This window comes from Doryrhamphus excisus, chromosome 17 (genome assembly GCF_030265055.1).
Source record: "Doryrhamphus excisus isolate RoL2022-K1 chromosome 17, RoL_Dexc_1.0, whole genome shotgun sequence".
Classification (NCBI taxonomy): domain Eukaryota; kingdom Metazoa; phylum Chordata; class Actinopteri; order Syngnathiformes; family Syngnathidae; genus Doryrhamphus; species Doryrhamphus excisus.
Window position 1 is genome coordinate 16,916,337 of NC_080482.1, and position 16,656 is coordinate 16,932,992.

Here is a 16,656-nt window from a genome sequence, read left to right on the forward strand (position 1 = left end):
GGTGCACATCCCTGCCAGTTGACATCACTTCACATTTTCACACCAAAATCATCGCCAGTCAACACGTGATGCCCCCCCCCGTAGGCATTGAAGAAGTGCGCTTAAAACTTGATCCTAAATCTGCGCACATGATGGGGTTGATGGGGTCCTCGTCAACAATCATCAGAAGAACACGGCGCACGCACGGCGCCATCCAGCTCAAAGGAACGCTGGCATGTCAGGCTGGACGGATGTGAGGAAGAGGAGCGACGAGGACACGCACTCGGCAAACTTTCTAATCCAGCAAGAGGAGAACCCCCCCCCCCACGTGGAGCCGGAAACTCTGTGATGCAATCGTTTGCTGACATTGTTAACTGATGCATTTACAAGCACATCACTCATTCCAGACGTAGTCAGGATTTATTGCTTCAATTCTTCAATCATGTCTTTCATTCTAAAATTACATTATTTTTCCTAATAGTATTACTTTTTCATTCTAAATTACTGTCTTTTTTTTTTTGGTTTTCTTGTTAACCCTTAGATGCATAAGTGGGTCAAAAATGACCCGGTCAGGTTGTTTTCTTGAAATATCTTCCTAATGAAAAATTGTTATCATTTCATATTCCAGGTATTCCTCAAAAAACATGATTTTGATATCATGCCATTCACATTTTTAACTTATCTTTTATACATTTTAAGAAATTGCAGTTTTTGTGTTACTACCCCAACCTTCCATAAGTGGGTCAAAAATGACCCGGTCAGGTTGTTTTCTTGAAATATCTTCGTAATGAAATTTTTTTATCATTTCATATTCCAGGTATTCCTCAAAATCATGTTTTTGATATCATGCCATTCACATTTTTAACTTACATTTTATACATTTTAAGAAATTGTAGTTTTTGTGTTACTACCCCAACCTTCCATAAGTGGGTCAAAAATGACCCGGTCAGGTTGTTTTCTTCAAATATCTTTCATGAAAATTTGTTATCATTTCATATTCCAGGTATTCCTCAAAAAACATGTTTTTAAAATCATGCCATTGACATTTTTAACTTCCCTTCATGCAACACACAATGGATCCTCCCATTTTCTATTGTTGTACGGGGTCATTTTCTTTTTCAAAGATGTAAAAAAGTGAAAAATGAAGATGTTTCTAACATGAAATCATTCTTGTGTGGTCCTAAATATAATACTAAATATCATACAAGTGATTATTCCTAACCAAAATGGCAACATTGTCATAAAAAGGCATTGATTCTAGTATGGGTGATTTTTGCCCCCCTTATGGAAGAGTGGAGGGTCCAGTCACTGGTGCATTTAAGGGTTAAAGGATATTTGGATGTGAGAGTACATCGGTAGAACTTCCAGCTACGTGAGAAAGCGATCAGTCAGTGTCTTCCGCTGCTCATCTCGTCTGATGAATTAGATTACTTTTCATGTTATTAGCGTAGCCTTCTGACTGTCACGCACATACGAGGGAGTGTTGGCCACATAGCTGCGTTAGCTGCCGTCTGAATGACGATCACACCGTGACAGCCATGAGGCATACGTAAGTACCTGCTGCCAATTAACATCTGAGCTTCTTAAGTATGGCAGTCAGTGCTGATCTTTGCCAGATCGTCCCTCAAGCGTCCTCATGCTACAATCCCTTTCGCTGTGCTCGGTAACTTGTTTTCGTATTTCTGTTGTCTGGCTTTTAGCATTACCTGGAAGTACATGCAATACTTTTTTTTTGCCTGCAGTGTTTTTTGGTTAGTGCTTTATGCTTTATGTTTGGCTGCATGATACAACATTGCAAGCCATAGGTATCGGCATTTTGTGATTTTTCATGAAAATCGGCCGATACTGATTGGTGGCTGATTGATCGTAGCATCTTTAGCTTGTACGAATAGACATATATTGAAATATTCATTCATTCATTTTCTACCACTTATCCTCACAAGGGTCGTGGGGGATGCTGGAACCTATCCAAGCTGTCTTCGGGCGAGAGGCGGGGTGCACCCTGGACTGGTGGCCAGCCAATCCCAGGGCACATATAGACAAACAACCATTCACACTCACATTCATACCTATGGACAATTTGGAGTGGCTAATTAACCTAGCATGTTTTTGGAATGTGGGAGGAAACCGGAGTACCCGGAGAAAACCCACGCATGCACGGGGAGAACATGCAAACTCCACACAGAGATGGCCGAGGGTGGAATTGAACTCGGGTCTCCTAGCTGTGAGGTCTGCGCGCTAACCACTCCACCGCTGTGCAGCATATATATATATATATATATATAAAATTCATTCATTCATTTTCTACCGTTTATCCTCACGAAGGTCGCTATGGTGCTGGAGCCTATCCCAGCTGTCTTGGGCCGAGAGGCCCTCATAATATTACAAGTCTAATGCTCCACTAAAAGGCTACAAAATCAGTCCGGTCGCTTGGATACGTGAATGAGAGGCAAGATGCATCACGCATGTCGCCCACCTCATCCTTCCCCGCCCACCTCGTGCTACAGCCAATCCCAGCATGCCTTGCGCAGATGGCAGCAGAGCGGGCAGGTTGCCAGTCCTGCACAGGTTGGATGCAGACATGCAGGCTCAAATCTGCCTTTTAGTCGTTCGTTTTGTGTGTGTGTGTGTGTGTGTGTGTGTGTGTGTGTGTGTGTGTAGCTTTAATGTTAATATGCTATCTTTGTGTGTGTCTCCAAGAAGCGCTATAGTGCAGACTTACTGCTCCCACATCTCTCCAAAGTAGGGATTTGAACCTTAGCCGATGGCCGATTCTGCTTTTGCTCCCTCAATTTATCAATTTACATGAAAAAATGACAATGATAACAAATACTACAGGTCTCAAGTTGAAACAAATATTTATTGAAATGTAAACACTGAACACAGTAAGATTCATCTTTCTATAAACGGCATTATCTTAACGGCAGTACTGCAAAAAGTACTACAAAAAAGGTCAGTAAGGATAATTCATAATGCCGCCTACAGAGAACATACTAACTCCTTATTTGTAAAATGACAAATACTTCAACTTGCTGATATAGTTCATCTTCAAACAGCTAAAATAATGCATAAGGCTAAAAATAAGCAATTAGCTAAAAATGTCATCCAATACTTGAAATCAAACAATGCACAACGATGAGCCAATTCAAGAAACAATACAAGCAGTTGATGTTTGCTAAATCCAAGGATGAAGAGTCTTGAACCAGTCATGATGTGCTATATATATCACTATATTGACACGCACTATGGTACACATTATGGCATTGGATGATCATATCACCCAGTACTTCGCTACGAGGTACATTATTAACCCTTAGATGCACGAGTGACTGGACCCTCCACTCTTCCATAAGGGGGTCAAAAATCACCCATACTAGAATCAATGCCTTTTTATGACAATGTTGCCATTTTGGTTAGGAATAATCACTTGTATGATATTTAGTATTATATTTAGGACCACACAAGAATGATTTCATGTTAGAAATATCTTCATTTTTCACTTTTTTACATCTTTGAAAAAGAAAATGACCCCGTACAACAATAGAAAATGGGAGGATCCATTGTGTGTTGCATAAAGGGAAGTTAAAAATGTCAATGGCATGATATCAAAAATAGGATTTTTGAGGAATACCTGGAATATGAAATGATAACAATTTTTCTTTACGAAGATATTTGAAGAAAACAACCTGACCGGGTCATTTTTGACCCACTTATGGAAGGTTGGGGTAGTAACACAAAAACTACAATTTCATAAAATGTATAAAACGTAAGTTAAAAATGTGAACGGCATGATATCAAAAATATGATTTTTGAGGAATACCTGGAATATGAAATGATAACAATTTTTCATTACAAAGATATTTCAAGAAAACAACCTGACTGGGTCATTTTTGACCCACTTATGTATCTAAGGGTTAAAAAAAAAAAAAAAAAAAAAAAACCTTAAACTGTATTATGGAAAGCAGGAAGTGAACAAATGTAACAGTTAGTGATTGTAAAAGTACCAGATGGAGGGGTAGGATTTAATAAGCTTTGCTTCTTCCTACTCCTTTTGGACATGTGGAACTGGGAACTGATTATGGGATGCACTCAATTGGAATCTGATGCATGTTCAAATGAAATAAAACCATTAGCATTACCATTACCATTACCATTACCATTACCATTACCATTACCATTACCATTACCATTACCATTTATTTTCCACTGTGTGGCCCTCGCTGGAAAAAGTTTGGACACCCCTGCTGTAGGGACGCATGTTGGTATCGGGACCCCCCCCTCCCTCCACTAAAGGGACTGACGAAAGCATCTCAGCCTGAAGCCAACATCCAACCCAGCAGAAGAAAGCTAATAAGCTAGCATATGCGTCCAAGCACACGAGGTAAAAATAGCCAAATGCAGGAAACGAGCGGCTCTACAGGTGCCTGATTAAACAAGGTAATGATGCGGTATATTTCAGTGCGGCGTACGGGAGCAGGCCGAGTATACGACTGAACTTTTAGTGCATGGATATGTTTGCTTCTTATGATCTCAGAGGCGGTTCTTTTAGCGCCTGTGGTTTTATTTGATAGCCTTGAGCTGCTTGCACACCTGAAATGTCGCGTTGCCACTGAACCTGTCAATGTTTACGGTAAATAGGGATATAATTGAAGTACTGCATGGACTACTTGGGCTTTACATACAGTAAATACATACAGTGTTTATACACGGCTAAAACATTCAGACTGGTGACATATGTTGACACTGTTGAGGCCATTGCAGTAAAAAATGTCAGCATTGTCAATCAAAGAGAGGCATGATGTCATGGCTGCAAACCCTACTAGCCAGCCATAACCGGAGGCAGATCATTATCCCACATTGGCAGCGCTCTGATTGGCCAAGGAGAGCGGACACGGCTCGTCATCCAGATCCTTTTTTTGCTGGGAATAGGATCAATGGAAACCTGAGGCGTTCTCCATGCACGAGTCAAGTGTTCTCGCACAATTGAATTAGCCAAGTGTAGCGGGAATCCACGGTTGCGACTCGCTCCGGCAACACCCACGACCCCCCCCCCCCCCTCCACACCGACCCCCGCCCTGTGTAAATTTGCGGCCAGCGTCACCGGCAGAGAAAGTGAAAAGTCTTTAAGCTCACAAGAATTTGGTGCTACGCCTGAAACTGGAATGTGTATGAAAATGTGGTGAATTTTCCATGAACGGGTTAAAGCAGAGGTGTCAAAAGTGTGGCCCGGGGGCCTTTTGTGGGCAATGGATATTTTTTAGTGACTTGTGGCACATTCTAAAAATATAATGTAACAAGAAAACTAAAAAAAACATGGAAAAATCAGCAATCATTGAAAAATCAAAAAGGCAAAAATTAACAGAAAAAGTTGTAAAGAAATTTTTTTTTATAGCGTAAAGTTCAAATGTATTTTAAAATATTTTGTATTTGTATGTATTTTTCAATCATGATATTATGAGAAACAAATGAAAAACAAAGTTATGTTGCAGAAAAAGTGATAATGTTAGAAAAACAAGGTCGTAAATGTGTAAATGGGAGTAATTAAGATACAAACAATTACCAAAAAAGGTGGAACATTTAGAAAAAAAAACAGAAATAGAAAAAAACTGATGAAAATAAAGTCAAAATATTAAACTAAAATGTCTTATCTTAAGAAGACAAAAAAATATTTTTTTTTTAGAATAAACTTGTGATTATGAGTAAAAATAATGTCATTTTAGTAGTGGAAAGATCAATTATTAAAGAAAAGAAGTCGTAACATTACAGTATGACAAAACAAAATAAAATATTTTTTGGAAAATTGGGTTGGCAAAAAAGTTATAATAATATGGGAATAAAGTCATAACATTAAAAGAAAAAAATTTACATGAAGAAAGTTGTGTTACTGTGTATAAATAGATAAATGTCAGATTCTAATTAAGATACAAATAATTACCAAAAAACTGATGAAAATAAAGTCAAAATATTAAAGTAAAATGTCTTATTTTAAGAAGACAACAATTTTTTTTACAATAAAATAAATAGATGAATGTCAGATTCTAACAAGGAAAATTGTACCAGAATAAACTTGTTTTAGTAAAATTAAGTTATCAAAAAAAAGTTATATTATGAAAATAAAATCATTATATCACAACAAGAGCATTTACTGTGATTATTTAATTTAAAAAAAATACTGTGAGTGTGAATGGTTGTTTGACTATATGTGCCCTGTGATTGGCCGGCCACCAGTCCAGGGTGTACCCCACCTCTCGCCGGTAGAAAATGAAATGAATGAATTTAATTTAAAAAAAATATCTGGAAAATGTAAAAACAACAACAGCAAAAATGAGGGGAAAAAAGAGTTAATAGTAATAATAAGCTTTATCACTTATATGACATAACTGAGATGCATTTTTTTCACAAAATATCAAAGCGGTAATTGCATGTTTTCATTCTTCATTCTTTCATTCTTCACCCCCGTTAAAACATCCGTCTATCTTCTATAGATTCCAACTCATATTGTTGAATATTTGTATATTTGTGTTGTATACATTCGATCCAGCCAACGTCAGCTATTGATTGATCTATGTCAGAGACCTTGAACTAGCAGCCAGATAGATGCCAGCGAACGTCCGTGCCGCATGCTTATTCATGGGCTTCTTCGGCCCGCTGCTGAGCACGCAGAATGTAACGTGGCTAATACCGAACCATTGACTTCTTATCTGCAGCCAGGATAAAAGACGTGAATGACAACAGCCTGACATGGCTGACTTCTTTGGGAAAACTTCAAAAAGCTGACCGTGCATTCTGCTTTGACATTCAAAAGTGCTGACTTTTGAGAGGGGGATTCTGCCCGCTCGCTTAAGCCGTCTGAACTTCTTTGATTACCAATCAGCTCACCAAATACGCGTGAACACCGCTTTTGGAATCTCTGCGGGCGTGGGAATCAACAAACCACCTGTGACCACCACGGTGATCCACACCGGGTGGTCTCCGCCACTGCTCGCAACGCTCGCATGAAGCAAAGCAGGACAGCGAATGGGGTCTCTGTTTTTGACTGATCTCAATGCGAGATGAATCTCCCACATGGAGAACAGTAATAGCCTAACAGATGATGCTTCTTGGCACGGCCTGGTGGGTGGAGGGGTGGAAGACAGTCCCGCATGTCACATGGGAGGAAGACAGGAACCAAAGGGTTCCTTTGCAGTGCACTGGTGGTATCAAGGTCGCATATTAGCATCGCTTTGACCAATTTTGGAACAATTGGAAGTGGATTATCTAAAATTATTGAGTCAGTTTAAAGCAGGGGTCTCAAACATGCGGCCCGCGGGCCAAATGTGGCCCGCAGGACACTAGTTTGAGGCCCCCGCCTTGATATGAAAGTTTAATGTTTAAGTTTGATACGGATGCTGTATGGTATCATGTACCCAGAAAAAATGATTACGTTTGATTCATGTTCATGTTAAAGGTTAAATAACTGTTAATAGTTATCCTCCCTATCCGTGTGGAAGTGGTAAGTTTTTGGCTATTTAAGTTGAAAGGAAATAACTTGAAGGCTACCGTTTAGGTGGCTAGCTCTCTAGTTTGCGAGTTAGCATGTGTCTCAAGATCCTGCAGTTGCGCAATATGTTGTAAATAAAAAGAGTATAAATGTGACTATAGTCGTGTTTTGTCATGTCTACAGGGCTCTAATAATGCTTTGTTCATTTTAATATGAAAAAAATCATTTGTCTCCCCACCAACTATATGTGCTTTCTTAACTTTTTATTATTATTATTATATTTATTTATTACTGATTGATTGATTTTCTTTATTCTTGATTTGTTTATTTATTTTTCATCTTATTTTGTGTAGAAAAATAAAAAAGATATTTGAGAACAGTGGAATGTTTTATCAGAGCTTTTATTGTGGAAATTTGTTTTTTTTTTTTTTGGAAAACCTGATGCGGTCGCACGCAAACACACACACAACCAAACAAGCTAACCCTGCTAGCTTCCATTCACTTCATAGCGGTTCACTTTTTTTTTTTTTACAGCGCATAAATGCTGTTATAGGCCAAGCTGGCCCTTTAAGAAGAACTGTATTGTGGGAAGTTGAGTGTTGTAGTTCTGTGCTTTAGCACAAGGCCGTGGTGTCTCCCTATTATCACTCTTTGGTCTGCACCGGGCGGCACGGTGGTCGAGTGGTTAGTGCGCAGACCTCACAGCTAGGAGACCAGGGTTCAATTCCACCCTCGGCCATCTCTGTGTGGAGTTTGCATGTTCTCCCCGTGCATGCGTGGGTTTTCTCCGGGTACTCCGGTTTCCTCCCACATTCCAAAAACATGCTAGGTTAATTCATTCATTCATTTTCTAACGCTTTTTCCTCACGATGGTTGTGGGGGGTGCTGGAGCCTATCCCAGCTGTCTTCGGGCGTAAGGCGGGGTACACCCTAGACTGGTCGCCAGCCAATCACAGGGCACATATAGACAAACAACCATTCACACTCACATTCATACCTATGGACAATTAGGAGTGGCTAATTAACCTAGCATGTTTTTGGAATGTGGGAGGAAACCGGAGTACCCGGAGAAAACCCACGCATGCACGGGGAGAACATGCAAACTCCACACAGAGATGGCCGAGGGTGGAATTGAACCCTGGTCTCGTAGCTGTGAGGTCTGTGCGCTAGCTAGGTTAATTAGCCACTCCAAATTGTCCATAGGTATGAATGTGAGTGTGAATGGTTGTTTGTCTATATGTGCCCTGTGATTGGCTGGCCACCAGTCCAGGGTGTACCCCGCCTCTCGCCCCAAGACAGCTGGGATAGGCTCCAGCACCCCCCACGACCATCGTGAGGAAAAAGCGGTAGAAAATGAATGAATGAATGCTATGAAAATGTTATTTTTTAAAATGTTTACTGATATTTCCATGTTTTTTTTAATTAGTGCCACACTTTGGGCGCTCCTGCAGGGGGGGGGCGACACATAGTACTTTTTTAAAAGTCTCTTTTGCATAACAGTCGACCTCGAGTTGAGGCCGTGCTTGACATTAGCGCTGCTAATAAAAGCACTTCCATCTTCGCAGGACGCGGAAGCATGGAGGCGTCCCTCTGCACACACGGATGCTGCATCGATGGAGGCGGAGGAGGGAGGGAAGGAAGAAGAAGCGAGACGGCGAGTGGGTAGAGGATCATGTGCACGCGGGGATGGACCGGTATGAGTGGGGGCGACAACAGCGGCGGAGGAGGAGGAGAAAAAAAGAAGGTGGAAAAAGACACCGATGGGAAGTATGAGCAAAGACAAGAAATAAGCGAAGGACGATACTGAGGCAGAGTGGGAAGGCCTCGCTGTGCTGCCGCCGCACCGCCTCCCACCGCCTGCCTGTTCATGCGAGCCGCTACTTGGCGTGACTGCAAATGGCTCGCCTGCTCCACTCGTCGGTGTGGGCACCTGGCGAGATGACTCCTCTTGCTTTCTCCTCCCCCCTTATAAGCGCATCACCAATCAATTCTCCTCTCGCCGCCACCTCACTAGAATCTTACCACATATTTTGTCTTTGGATGTTGAGTCACCGTGCGGCAATTGCGTTACATAATCGCTTGGAGTAACCATGGAGCTCCTAATGTATGGCGAGGAAGGGGAGCAGTGTGGTGGATAGACTCATGATTGATGGTTCCTCGTCAATAACAGGCATCAGAAACTTGCAACACTGAAGATGCTCCAACAAACACCAAGCATACCAAAATAAAAGCATCGCTAACGTCCGACTTTCCCGCTCGGGTTAATTCAAGAACGGACTTGACTGGAAATATCTCAGCTTGGTTGTCATGGTTACAACAATACCAGGGACCTAGAAAGTGGCTTTGGTTGTCAGAAAATGTTGAGGTGGTCTTAGGGTGATTCATAAATGTATCTTCAATAACAACGCCGGAATATCAAACAGTCAAGACTTCAAACAACGGTCTCTAGGCTGCGACACACTTTGCTAATGTGACACCTCCCCGCCCACGCGTACAGGAAATGTTCTCCCCGCGTACTGTATGGATGTTATTGGATGTTATTGGATTTGGTCACCGGTGTTGCAGGACTGGAATCCAGCGCTCGCCGTCAAACAACCGTTGGGGAAAAGAACCAACATTCGGGAGAGGAACTTGCCTCAGATATCATAACATGACGTCACACCAGATCTCAGGAGAACGGGTGCTGTTTTTAAGAACATATTGCAAAACAGCAGACAAAGATCAGGGCTGGACAATAACGATGTACCGATGGCCCGGGGCAAGTTAAAACTAAATTGGGGCAAGTAAATCCAATCAGTGATATTCCCGTTAAAGAGTTTTTTTTGAAAGCGGTTCTTGTTGGGTGTTGGTAAAACACGGACTGCGTAATTCCGGTGCTAATTTGCAAACCAATCCTTGCAAATCTTGAAATGGACCAATCAGAATCCTTTATTTAGACCGCGGTCCGCAGTCCACAGTCGGCGTTTTACCCACACCCTGAATCGTTCTTGTTGGCGATGAACCAATGAGTGATGGTTTGACTAGGAAAACATCTATCATGGCGTCCCTGCCAACATGGTCTAATTCTTCAACAACTTGTGAAGGAAAACAGCAAAAAGTGATGAAACTATACTCTTTTTATTTACAACATATTGCGCAACTGCAGGGTCTTGAGACACATGCTAACTCGCAAACTAGAGAGCTAGCGACCTAAACGGTAGCCTTCAAGTTATTTCCTTTCAACTTAAATAGCCAAAAACTTACCACTTCCACACGGATAGGGAGGATAACTATTAACAGTTATTTAACCTTTAACATGAACATGAATCAAACGTAATCATTTTTTCTGGGTACATGATACCATACACCAGGGGTGCTCATTAAGTCGATCGCGAGCTACCGGTCGATCGCGGAGGTGGTACTGGTCGATCGCTGGTCGATCGCGGCGTGACATTAAAAAAATATCATCCCAGCATCAATGCCGTCACTTGATTGACATACAGGGCAGCCATTCAGATGACAACTGAATGTTGCCCTTCGGGCGACCAATCAAATCAAACAACGTCTCTAAGTGCAGCAGAACTTACGATGTCAGCCTATCATCCATCCCTGTTACTTGATTGACATACAGGACAACCAGTCAGATGACAACTGAATTTTGACCTTTAGGTCACCGCTCATGCGTAAACAACGATGCAAAGTGCTAAGCTAGTCGGCGAATTGCGAGATTTTAAGCCCTCGCTAAAGTTTATGGTCACTAAAATGAGTGAAGGAGCTGGACCAAGTAAAAAGGCAAAAACTGGACCAAGTAAAAAGGCAAAAAACATATGACTTCCATACGGATATGGAATATTATACGGATATTATGATACGGATATTATCCATGACTGATAAACATTTGGAAGTGTGCTTGAGGCTGGCTATCAGCAGCTACTGTCCGGACTATGCATCCCTGGCTGGTTCAATTCAGTGCAAGTCATCAAAGTAAACTCAGGTAATTACAAAAAATGTTAATAGTTAATTATGTGTGTTTTGCAATATTGGCTCATTTGGTTATGTAAGGTACATCAACATACATTGTACGTACAAATAATCCTCAATACATTTGAAAAGAAATAGATGTTTTGCATTTTTGTAGTGGGTAGATCATTTTGACTCGCTCATTTTAAAAGTAGCTCGCATGCTGAAAAAGTGTGAGCACCCCTGCCATACAGCATCCATATCAAACTTGCGCGGGCCGCACTAACATTAAACTTTCATATCAAGGCAGGGGCCTCCAACTACTGTCCTGCGGGCCACATTTGGCCCGCGGGCCGCGTGTTTGAGGCCCCTGCTCTAATGGCAGAGTAAAAAGGCGACAACCTTTCAACTTAACAGGACAGCAAAACGGTACAAATTGTTCTATATCCCTCAGTAATAGCCAGGTAACAAAAGAACCTTCAATTTATGAATATGATTCTTTAGAGGTTGATTTGACCATTTTTGGAAATAGAAATGGAGGGGTATAGTGACAAAAAAAGGCCTCCATGCCCACACCAAAAGTATTAAAAGCAACATTTTCATGGATGAGGAAGCCTAAGAAGGTAACCAAGACATGAGAAGCTAATTTGATGCTAACTTATTATTTTGAGTGTATTTTATATGTCACATTGTCACATTGCTGTAGTTCTCACCTTAAGGATTCCCCATGAGCAAGTCATTTTTGGTTTTAATGTAGAGCCCTGAAGATCCTTTAATATCAGGGGTGTCCAAAGTCTTTCCATGGCAGGACGCATATTAAACAATCAAAGGATTCAACTATGCTATTGGCTACTTGCACGTGTTTTCTTTTTTTATATTCCGGCTACCCCCCTTAGCATCGCGGTGTTTTGACCACCTGGGCCACGCGCCATTCTTGGTACCCGTGGAAACTCGCCAAGGTCATTTTTCAACTGGTAAAGTGACCACTGCAGTCATTATTGGAGTTATGTTTGTTGTTTGTATTTATTGAAAAACTGTGGGGGTTGGGGGGAGACTGAAAGCAATTTCCTCTCCAAAAGGGGGGTGCTGCAAAAAAATTTAGGGAATCACTTCTCTAAATGCCACGTTCCCAAAGTGGCGTATGCGTACCCACAGGGGTACACCAAGTGTCGTGGCGGGTACTTGAATACAAATTAAAAATAATTAGCACCTAACACTCACAACTACAAAAGCTTTCATTTATATTGCTGTTCCAAATCCCCCCCCCCCCCCCCTGGAAAAACTCTACACCTCCTACCTAGCAGCATCCTTCTACCAATATATTCACTATCTCTCCTCTGGACATGTCCCAACCATCTCAGTCTGGCCCATAACTGACTTTATCTCCAAGGCCTCTATCATGTAATGTCCCTCTGATGTACTCCTTCCTGATCCTATCCATCCTGGTCACTCCCAACCATCTCAGTCTGGCCGATAACTGACTTTATCTCCAAGGCCTCTATCATGTAATGTCCCTCTCATGTACTCCTTCCTGATCCTATCCATCCTGGTCACTCCCAATGAGAACCTCAGCATCCTCATCTCTGCTACCTCCAGTTCTGCTTCCTGTCTCTAGACCAAACAACATGGCTGGTCTCACCACAGTTTTGTATACCTTTCCTTTCATTTTAGCTGAAACTCTTATATAAAATACAAATAAAGTTGTATGAAGTTGTCATTTTTGCATAATTTGTTTACAAGAAAGTTCTAATATTATGATTACAAACAAAATATTATGCAAATAAAGAATAAAAAAAATGTACAAGAAGAAATATTTGTAAAATATATATACACATGGGCGGCACGGTGGTCGAGTGGTTAGCGTAAACCTCACAGCTAGGAGACAAGGGTTCAATTCCACCCTCGGCCATCTCTGTGTGGAGTTTGCATGTTCTTAGGCTTCCTCATCCATGAAAATGTTGCTTTTAATACTTTTGGTGTGGGCATGGAGGCCTTTTTTTGTCACTATACCCCTCCATTTCTATTTCCAAAAATGGTCAAATGAACCTCAAAAGAATCATATTCATAAATTATTAGCCCTCTGGCTATTACTGAGGGCTATAGAACATATCTCTTAAATCAATTAGTTGTATTTATTTTCTCATTTGAGTATGAATGACTAAAGAAACATGTATGGTGTTGGGGTGAATTTTGCCCCATATATATTCATGTGAAGAAAAGGTATAAAAAGTGATTGTTTTCAGCAACACAACTTTAGTATAAAGTGAAATGAAAAAGCAGAACAGGTCCAGATCTTGGTTCACTGTACTTCTTGCCATTCTTTCCATGATCCAAATAGTAAATATGAAATCAGCCAATCAAATGAGTGAATTCCCCTCACATGTCTGGACCTTGTTTTTCTGCTGGTATACTGGAAAAGCGGTCAAAATGACAACCCCCTGAAGCTTCCATGATTTTCGTCTTTTTCTCTGTTCCTTGTTCGTGCCCTTATTTTGTATTCACTTCCTCTGTTGTTCTGTTCTGTTTTCCGTTCCTTTACACTTTCTCCCGCACCTGTTTTCAATTTGTGATTGCTATTTAGTTCAGGTGCGCATTCCTTTGTTTGTCGGTTCATTGTCTTGTGTTGAGTTGGACTTGCTAGCGCGTTAAATAAATATATTTTATTATATATATCCGATTTTCTACAATAAAAGCGCTGATAAAACATTCCACTGTTCTCAAATGTCTTAATTTTTATTTTTCTGCACAAAATAAATAAACAAATCAAGAATAAAGAAAATCAATCAATCAGTAATAAATAAATATAATAATAATAATAAAAAGTTAAGAAAGCACATGACAAAACACGACTATAGTCACATTTATACTCTTTTTATTTACAACATATTGCGCAACTGCAGGGTCTTGAGACACATGCTAACTCGCAAACTAGAGAGCTAGCCACCTAAACGGTAGCCTTCGAGTTATTTCCTTTCAACTTAAATAGCCAATAACTTACCACTTCCACACGGATAGGGAGGATAACTATTAACAGTTATTTAACCTTTAACATGAACATGAATCAAACGTAATCATTTTTTCCGGGTACATGATACCATACAGCATCCATATCAAACTTAAACATTAAACTTTCATATCAAGGCAGGGGCCTCAAACTAGTGTCCTGCGGGCCACATTTGGCCCGCGGGCCGCGTGTTTGAGACCCCTGCATTAAAATGTAAAACGGGTCGGTGCCGACCCTAACATAAAGTGCGTACGTAAGCGTAAAATGTCTGCACACAAAAACATGGTATTTCCTATGGCGTTTGACATTTGGGCTTCTGCTGCATATATTCCACCAACTCCAGTCGTGAAGCCAAACATGTACGTGCAAGCACGCTGTGGGTTACATTCTACAGCAAAAACAAATTGGATGAGACTAAACGCCGCTTAGCTCTGACAACAATGTTGAAAATGAAACAGCACACGAGTGTATGCGATCACTGCAAGTATTCAGTGCCAACGCTGGCAGGTTTGAAGGTGCAGCACTGTGCACACAATTTCCTGGCAATGATTCCCAGAGTGGGCTCACACACACACACACACACACACACACAGTGGCAGTGCTTTTCACCATCATTATGCAACCAACTTGTATAGCTGCACTTGCACAAAGGGCATTTTGGCCGTAACGTGCTTTGCTTGGAGGGATTTTTTTATGTTTTTTTTTTTAAAAGCATCCCTCTCTTCTAGTGTTCATCTCACTTGATGACCCCCGAGGTCACACATGCTGAAGCCTGAGAAGCTTCTGGGGTCAGGTTTTGTATGGATGAGGCCTGCTCATGCATATCCAGCTTCCTTCCACGCACACCTCCACTCCTGAACCCACCCACTATCACGTCTCCATCACTACACTCTCTCGTTCAATCTCAATTCAATCTCCCATACGATCACGACACCCACCGGTCTCCTCAAAACTTTACCTCGCCTACAGTCCAGTCCACTCTTGGAGGAGCTTCCTCCCAAATCCTCTCCACACACACACACGCTCAAACCCCCACAGCGTGCACGGAGGCGATGGGGGCTCACTGCAGCACATCCAGCATTAGTCACAGTTGCAGTGTGATGATACCAAAAGGGGAACATTGCCTTTCGCCACAACACTTGGCTGCCTGGCTCCCCGCTCACACGCCAGCAAGGATTCTTCCCGTTTATGTACTCCAAAGTTGCAGAATGCATCACAGCTTAGGAGATATCAAAGCAACAGAAACGGGGGATCCGTAGTCATTCATTCAAATGCAGGATTCCAGGAATATCATGGAATGTTTTCCAGGAGGTGCATCACAAACACTTGCAGGAGTGGACCTGCACACTTTTATGCACTGCAAGAATTGCCGCATGGACATACACTGCGTTTGTGTTGTGTGTTGTGTGTTGTGTGTTGTGTGTTGTGTGTTCATTCTACAGAGACTCTGCACCTGTCGGCTGTGGTGCCTTCAAATGCATGGCTGTAATGTCAGGGAGACAGAAGATAGGAATGGAGGATAGATTCAGGGAGCATGAAGCAAAGATAGAGAGGATGACAACATGGATAAAAAGAAAACACATTTAAATTAAAAACAAGAAAAGGTACTGCGCCTTACCTTGAATGGGAACATATGACATGTTCCAACGGCATTGAACGGAGGGGCTGCGGGTCTCGGTGGTTATCTCGGTGCGCAGAAGTAACCCGGAAGCTAAATTAAGACATGAATAAAAAGAAGAGAAGGGGTACAAAATACGCGGTGTACTCCTACGGGAGCGGATGATGAAGATGCCATTAGTCCGCCGTTAGACAAAAAATGGCACCATAATCCACGACCGCTCTCCTAAAGCGTGTGGCTCCCGGTGCATTAAAAAAAATAGGATGCAGAAATGTGAATGTGTGTGTGTGTGTGTGTGCGGTGTGTGCGTGTGTGTGTCTATTCGCAGCGACTCTTGATGTGTGCGCGTGTGTGTGCGCGTGCGTGTGAGTTAGTGAGGGAAAACACGAGTGAGAAAGCGGAAAGTGGGCGGAGCCATGAACGGACGCGCGCAGATTTAAAGCCAATGCAAGTGGGCGCGCGCTCGCGCTCGCGCTCCCCCGCAGAGGAAGTTGTTGTCGACTTTAAAGGTACAAAGAGCCACCAGCGAGGCTTTTTATGTCCAACGCTGTGACACGAAGTAAATGTACAGGTGTCGATGTGAGTACTGTTATAATGTTATATCAAGTTATGCTAGCAACAAAAGCCAATCTATCA

The 16,656-nt window shown here is 41.8% G+C and overlaps 1 protein-coding gene across 4 annotated transcripts in view; it reads right to left on the bottom strand.

Moving 5' to 3' along the window:
• Positions 1-16,529, bottom strand: part of syngap1b (synaptic Ras GTPase activating protein 1b) — a 180,510-nt gene extending 163,981 nt beyond the window's left edge. For 2 of the 4 annotated variants that reach the window (XM_058053245.1, XM_058053243.1), the window contains exons 1-2: positions 16,021-16,529; positions 15,856-15,885 (exon numbers count right to left, since the gene is read on the bottom strand). In XM_058053245.1, coding sequence (XP_057909228.1) covers positions 15,856-15,885; positions 16,021-16,042 — 52 coding nt within the window. In that variant the 5' untranslated portion in view covers positions 16,043-16,529. The remainder of the gene's footprint in view (positions 1-15,855; positions 15,886-16,020) is intronic. The other 2 variants (XM_058053244.1, XM_058053246.1) reach the window with 1 other exon arrangement.
• Between the last annotated feature and the right edge of the window lie 127 nt (positions 16,530-16,656).